An 8,131-nucleotide genomic window follows, 5' to 3' on the forward strand; every position below is an offset into this window, starting at 1 on the left:
TCTATATTCTGTATCATCCCCATTATACATGTGTGCACTGCAATTACATTTCACTGACTTTGTTGGGAGGGATGCGCCCAACAGGACGGGTTTAAAAACAACTGATTTGAACCCATGTGTCCATGTGATACACCAGCAGGGCAAAATATGAGTTTGAAGCTGATGTTGTCATAATGAAAACAATGATGGGTGTGTGTGCTGTGCCCGTCATTTTCCTGAGGGCATTTTGAACACAGACACAACAACACAGCGGTGAACCTGGAGAGGAGCTCATTTAAAACTCTAATTTAGATTCCAGTGAAACAGGACCTGGAAGCTCTCAAACAGTTGTTGAGCTTAGTGCTGTTTAAAGGATTTGAGAAAACCTATTGTCTGTATGCCAGGTGGTGGAAAACACCAATATATCAATATACAACAAAATATTTTACCTTTTAATGGTTGATCACAGTTTTTCTCACAAACACACACACACACACACACACACACACACACACACACACACACACTGAAAACACAAAAAAACAATCAGTAACTACACTTTCTATTGCCTCTATCTTTCTCCACATCTGCCCCTGCCTATATTTTTCTTCTCTCCTCTCACCTTGTACTCTCTCTCCTTCCCTCTCCTCCTCCTCCTCGTGTCCTGAAGGCCCAGTCCAGCCTGTGGTCCCCGCTCCTTCTCCGACTGTAATACATTAGGAGGATTAACATTCCTACAGTAAACCGCTACAGTGCATGGCCAACCTACTGAGCTTTTCTGTCTTCTTCCCCAGCCCCTCCAGCTTGTGCTATCTTGCAAGTAATTTCCCGTTTGCCTTAGAACTCCCCCAACATCCCCGAAAAAGGCCCCAATATGCATGCCATGCACACACTTTGTACTTGTGTTTGTGAGTTTGTGCTGCAGGTATGAAGGCAGACACACACTGAGCTGTATTCTGCTCGGTTCACTGGGAAAAGCATTTTAATCTCAAGTACTTTTTTTTTTCCCTTTTTGTTTTGTTTTTGCATTTACGGTTAAATATCTTTCATTGTAATGCAATGTGATCATATTCTTAAAATAACCTGAACCGTTTAATTATTGTGAACTAATTGTCAGATTATTTGGTGTGTTTTAATCCCTTTCAAACGTTCAAACATATACACAATATACACAGTTGCTGTTCTGTATTTGTCCAGTTGTCAGCTTAAAACTAATACGGACAGAGTAGTAATTGGAAAAATCTGTTGTCGATTTGTTCGTACAACCAGAAATAAAATAAAATCTAAAAACTGCAGATAAAAAAGAAGGAACCTTTAATTCCCTGCTCTGTGGCTCGGAGGAATACACACATCAGGCGCTGACACACACTTCTGGTATCTGCTCATGACATTTGTTGACAATAAGAAAAATATTTTAGCTTTTAATGGTTGATCGCAGTCTTTCTGTCACACACACACACACACACACACACACACACTGGCTGTAGCTACAGGTTTTGTCTAAAACCTATCCCAGACACCCCTAATTGGCTGTTATTTATCCAGGAGCCCAGGAGAGCAGAGTGCACGCAGGGCTGTTTTCACATGGGATTAACCCAGGTCCAAATCCCAACACACTTCACAGAGAAAAACCTTACACTCTCTCTGCATCATCTGGCAAAGATTGGCCCCCACCGGCATGTTTACCCAATCTGACCAATCTGATTTAGCTCAATGTTTCTCAGCGGCAGTGACAGTGCACTCAAAATGCAGCTACATTTGTTTGCAGAGTGCAGGTTTTTCTTCTTCAGAGGAGGTAGAAGCTTCAGTCCCCATGTTAGGAATCAGTGACACCTACAACGATATGATCAGCGTGAGGCAGGTTCTGATCATTGCGTGTTTACAAAAATCATTTTGAATTTCCGTTTTTAAATGCAACTAACATACTGAGGTAATAAACATACAGTTTGCTCATTTATTTTAATTTACTCAGTAATTTAAATACATCATGCAAGTTCTTCGCTGTTCAGAGCATAATGTGGTGTTACAAACTGCCTGGGTGTCCATCACGAATCAAGACTAATTAAGTCTCCTCTTTAGACAGGACACTGGCAACTGGGATCTACCTAAACTGAGGCCTGATCAAGTATGGTTCACTGATGAAACTGGAGACGCTGCCACTGTTACTTGCTCTCTATTGCCATCTGTTGGACATATAAAATGTTCAAAAACTACAGAAATAGAAACAACACTTCTGTCACTATCGTCAGTCGGGTAAGTAACAGATCTGAGGAGAACAGTTCAACTTCCTCCTATCATCATCACATGATGTGTGGTGAACCAGATACACGGTTTCTACTGGAAACTCCAAGTTTTCTAAAGATGCAAAATAAATGAATTTTCATGAATTCAATGGAGAAAAAAAGTGTATAAAATGATGCACATATCTGCAGTGTTGATGGTGCAGCTTAATAAAAGTGCCACATATTGTTTCCAGGAAGTGCTGTGCATAGACTGTATACTAGTGTCACAAATACTGATTTTATCTTTAAGGCTTAATAAGACTTTAACAAGCTTCTCTGTTGAAGAGGAGTCCAGGAGTCTTGAGCTGTTCTCATTGATATTTACTCTGTAACATTACTGTCAGATAATGCAGCTGTAAATATGACTAACCACAGGGCAGATTGTGGAATTTTATGTCTTTATTTAAACTGTTCACTTCGTCTGATTGACACAATCTCTTTCTTAGACGCCTGCTGACACTTCTTTATCATAAATAGAACTTTTCATCAGGTACATTCAACCTGTTCTGTGTTATTCTACAAACATCGTCTGTCTATGAGGCCCAGCAGCTTTCCATGTACACTGCAAAAACAGCCCTACTTGAAATAAGCTAAATATTCTTAAATCTGGTCAAATTTTCTTGTTTTAAGCAAAACAATCTGCCAATGGGATAAGCAAAATTTACTTGGCTAGAATTCTTAAAACTAGCCTATATATCTAGCCACTTTAAGACCATAATGTGTCTTAAAACGAGAAAAAATAGGCTAAAATGTAAGAAATGTTTGCCTATTACAAGCAAAGAAACTCTGTTGTGTAAGCAATATTTACTTAAAATAAGTGTTCTGATTTCTTGATTAAGCTGACTTTACGACTGTTTTACTTAAATTAAGAATGTACACCTTAATTAAGGTTTCCAGTTAGTAAAAAAAGCTTAAAACAAGATAGATTTTCTTAAAACAGAACATTTTTATTCTTTATTCCATATTGTAACAACACACAAGCCCTTGTTTTGTAATAATTATTGTCACGTTGAAGAGTGGAAACCTTGCAACAACAGTAATTATAATTACAAAAAGAAAATTAAACTTTATTTAAAGAACACATTACAAAGTGAAATATGCAAGCAGCACAATAAGCAAACCATAAATTAGGTAAAACAATCAACTAACAACTTGCTGCACTGATGAATCTATTATTGTCCAAAATAACCACGTTTGGTTTGACTGGTAGATGCTGCATGTTGTTTGGTGACACAGCTTCACGTTATGGAGCTGGTTGATGCTACAAAAAGGATTTTACAAGTCCAGTGGGTGCTGCAGTTAACACAAGTCAGTCAGTAGACAAGAAGTATTTTATCAGCAGCCTCTATATGATGTATAGAAAACTCTACTGTCCAACTGAGAAGATGTAAAATGTAAGTTGAAGCAAAATTTCACACTTGGCTACATTGCAAACATCTAGAAATATGAAAACTCTGGCCTATGGGTGGGCTTGTTCTCTATGAGGGGATTATGTTCATACTGTTCTGATAAGCTAGTGAGCAGCTGTGAACAGTGATATCTGTTCAGGTTCACCCTGAGACTAACTGTGTTGTACACGACTGCAGACTTTTCCTGCCAACAACAGAGTGGTTATGAAATTCTGCTACTAAAGAAACGTCCACAGGACAATGTGTCTCTCTATGTATGTCTCTCCAGATCCACTGGTCAACATGCATATGTTTAATTCTAAACCACAAGTGAAGGCATCGAGTATACATGAAAACTACATGTGACAATTAAGCGACTGGTTTTTGAGCGACCATGCTCAACATGTCAGTATCACCTGTGTGTTTCCCCACTGCTGCGTGGGGAAAAAGGCAGCTGGCGAGAGTATTTAAAGCAGAGCAAGGTCAGAATTACTTCATGATCGTGTCGTCTGGCTTTGTGGTGAGTACGTAGCATGATCCTCTTTATTTCATTTCCCGAGAACCAAAGATTCAAATCAAACTTTGTGCTCAACAGATGCCACCGATGTGGAGTTTGGGTCTGTTCTGCCTTCTCACAGGCGCATCATATGGTAAGCTGGCTGTAATGGTTGGATACAGTTTTACTGAAATGGCAAAGTCACCAATACAGTGAAGATGTAGTGTCTAGATTTGAAATTTTGGCTACGAGGGATTCTCCGTTTTTGAAAGCGGTTAACACTAAAGTACTTTAACTTTGTTAAAATCATTTCATTCCACCCAGTCGACAGTATCATGTAGTGCATGTCCAGCCTGTTGCTGAAGCTAAAGGTGGAATATCCAGACTGGTGCCATTCAGCACTGTGTAATGCATTATTCTAAATGTTTTAAATGTCTGGAAACTTTTGGACATTTCAATCACTGCATAGTATCTCAAAAAACTGTGATCTCAACTACTTATTCTACTGTTACTACTGCTACTACTACTACTACTGCTAGTGGGATTGCTGCTACGATTATTACTAATGCTCCTACTACTACTACTACTACTACTATTGCTGCTATGCTCCTACTGCTACTGTTACTATTACTACTACTATTACCACTGCTACTGTGGCTACTATTAAAACTACTACTACTGTTAGTGCGGCTACTACTACTACTACCACTACAACTACTACTACTACTACTACTTCTTCTGCTACTACTATTACTGCTCCTACTGCTACTATTACTATTAATACTACTACTACTACTTCTTCTGCTACTATTATTACTGCTACTACTTCTACTACTACTACTACTACTACTACTACTACTACTACTACTGCTGCTGCTACTGCGGCTACTACTACTACTACTACTACTACTTCTAATGCTACTACTATTACTACTACTACTACTGCCACTACGATTGCTGCTACGATTACTACTAATGCTCCTCCTACTACTACTACTGCTACTGCAGCTACTATTACAACTACTACTCCTACTACTACTACTGTTACTGCTACTACTATTACTAGTACTAATTCTGCTACCACTACTACGACTGCTACTATTAGTACTACTACTACTACTGCGGCTACTACTGCTACTACTATTGTTACGATTAGTACTGTTATTGCCATTACTACTACTACCAATACAGCTACTAGCTACTATTACTATTACCCCTGCTACTACTACTTCCTCTACAACTACTATTACTACTGCTGTTACTCCTACTGCTACTACTACTACTGTTACTCCTACTGCTACTACTACTACTGTTACTCCTACTGCTGCTACTACTACTACTACTGCTACAAGAGTGTCCTGCTGACATCTGCTGATTATGGAAACCAGGATAAGCCCTTGCTCCAGTTTAGTTCTGTTCAGTTCAGTTCAACAAAAATGTGATAAACAGTATGATGGACCTCAAAGATGTCCTCATCAAAGAATTGTACCCACAATTTTTCAAAACTCTATAAACAAAATTAAATCATTTATCACTGACATGTGCTTCACACTTAAACCTTTGCCATACAAACCACATGACCTTTTAGGACTCCAAATAAAGCTTTGTGCAGCCTCAGTGGATTTTTCTCCTCTGTGGTTCTGTGAAAGTTTTTCAACTACAAAACTTGAAAATGTGTGTATTTTATCTGGGTCGGCAGACATCAAACCTGAATGAGCATGAATGTTGTGGATTTCACTCCATATGGGTAAAGGAAGGTGTGCTCTACTAACAGTGGTGTGTTCTCCATGTCCACAGCGGCCGAGGTCTGCTATGATGAGCTTGGCTGCTTCGATGACAGTCCTCCCTGGGGGGGCACTGACCAGAGGCCAACTTCTGCCCTGCCCTGGCACCCCACACAGCTCGGCACCCGCTACCTCCTCTTTACCCAGAAGAATCGCTACTACCAGGTGAGGAGGAGGTTTGATTGTCTTTTGCTTGATAATAACTAACAAGGAGCTGTGTTGTCTTGCCAGTGATGCGTACATGTGAACCAGTCTGGACGCACAAGTGAACCTGCTGAAGGACAGATTTTCATTTTTCAAATCCACGTTGAAACAACACTCACATGCCAGTGTAGTGTAGACTGCAAGACGATTGGTCGATGTAACTGCTCCTCACCTCTATACAACTCATGAAGAGGTCTACTTCTAAAACGATATGGGACAAAATCTACAGCTGTCATACAAAATCTTTATTGATATAATCTGTCATGTTTCAAGTTCATTTGAATTGATCTCATACTATACTCTCTAATGATTATATAAGATGGATTAGTTGCAATGCTTTTACTGTTGAACTCTCAGTATGACACAGTATCAAGTCTGCAAATGCACTTGCAGTGGCAGAACCTGGATACCTTCAATTTTTAAACACAGAACCACTGCTTTCAGAGTTTTTTTATTTATTTATTTATAATGATTCATCTTTTACTTGTAGCTAACGTTGCAGTTACTTTTGCTTTTCTCACCATTCCCCATTACTTTTAGCATTTATGTCGTCTGTTGGTGCATTAATGTGAATATTTTCTTTGACTCATTAGCTTTAGCTGCTGAATAATTTAGACACAAGTTGTTCATTTGTTTCCATACAACCCAAGTGTCTGAAAAATTTATACATTGTTTTAACCGTTAGTATGTATTGGAAGAATTTATTAATCTTAAAGAGACTTTAAGATTTCAATGTATTCATCAATGCTTTTGTCATGAAACCATCAGGAGATCAAGGCTGACCAAACAATTGAGGCATCCAACTACAGCGGCAGGAGGAAAACTCGATTCGTTATTCCTGGTTATTTGGTAAAAAAAGATGAGGACTGGCCACAGGAGATGTGTAAGGTAAGAAGGCACACACTGATATCTCATTCCTGGATTAATGTGAAGAACCTACAGTGAGAGGAAAGAGAAAGTTTCTCCCTTGCAATACATTACAAGATGTTTATCCATCAGACGAGGAGGTTCCTCTTCTTGCTCATGCCAGGTTTTCGTTTTCATTTAAATTGCAGGCAACCAGTTCAAAACTCCAGAGTTACAGCACATGTCCCTATTTAGCAGTACTCTTATCAAAACCAGCATACAGCATCTAACTGTCCTTAAGAATGTCATTACTAACAATGCCCATATTGGTCATATATGTATTATCCCAGAAAATGGCTAGCGTCATTGCCTCACAGCTAGAAGGTCGCTGGTTGGCATCCCGGTGAGGACACCCGGGATCTTTCTGTGTGGAGTCTCCATGTTCTCCCTGTGCAGCGTGGGTTCTCTTCGGGTTCTCCGGCTTCCTCCCACAGTCCAGAAGCATGTTGAGGTTAATTGGTGATTCTAAATTGTCCGTAGGTGTGAATGTGAGTGTGCTTGGTTGTCTGTCTCTAAGTGGAGCCTTGTGATAGACTGGCGACCTGTCCAGGGTGTCCCCTGCCTTCACCCGGAATCAGCTGGGATAGACTCCAGGCCCCACGACCCTACTTATCTCCAGATTTTAAACATGGTAAAGGATTGACAGCGGGGCTGTCATGCAATTGTTCCTCTTTTATTAGGAGGGGCAACTTGGCGTTGTGCCTTGCCCAGGGGCATGTGGAGAAGCCAGGGATCGAACTGCCAACCTCTGCTATGGTGGACAACCTGCTCTACTACCATGTCACCCCACTTTGTATACTTAAACCCTAACCATGACTCCTAAATATCTAAATCAATCTTTATTTTCAAGAACAAACTCCTCCTTAAATATATCAAAATTAACCCTTCAATGGGCAAGCACATATACATATCTTGGAAAATTAATTAATTGCTATTTTCTAATATATCAAGGGTATACTAACATATTTCCATGATTTGTTTTTCAAAATATGATCTTTATTTTCACTTTTACATTCTGTATCCCCGGAGATGCATCGTCCATTTAAATTTTCCAATTTTTAAAGTATTTCATTTTTAAACTTTTAAAACATT

General features: G+C 39.4%; 1 protein-coding gene across 1 annotated transcript in view; it reads left to right on the forward strand.

Annotated features, from left to right (window-relative positions):
• The first annotated feature begins 4,244 nt into the window (after positions 1–4,244).
• The window catches only part of LOC103376446 (inactive pancreatic lipase-related protein 1-like), a 19,842-nt gene continuing 15,955 nt past the window's right edge, over positions 4,245–8,131 (forward strand). The window contains exons 1-3 of the mRNA XM_008306804.1: positions 4,245–4,299; positions 5,943–6,094; positions 6,902–7,021. Of these exons, the coding sequence (XP_008305026.1) occupies positions 4,245–4,299; positions 5,943–6,094; positions 6,902–7,021 (327 nt within the window). The remainder of the gene's footprint in view (positions 4,300–5,942; positions 6,095–6,901; positions 7,022–8,131) is intronic.

This window comes from Stegastes partitus, unplaced genomic scaffold, assembly GCF_000690725.1.
Source record: "Stegastes partitus isolate 25-593 unplaced genomic scaffold, Stegastes_partitus-1.0.2 Scaffold47, whole genome shotgun sequence".
Lineage (NCBI taxonomy): Eukaryota > Metazoa > Chordata > Actinopteri > Pomacentridae > Stegastes > Stegastes partitus.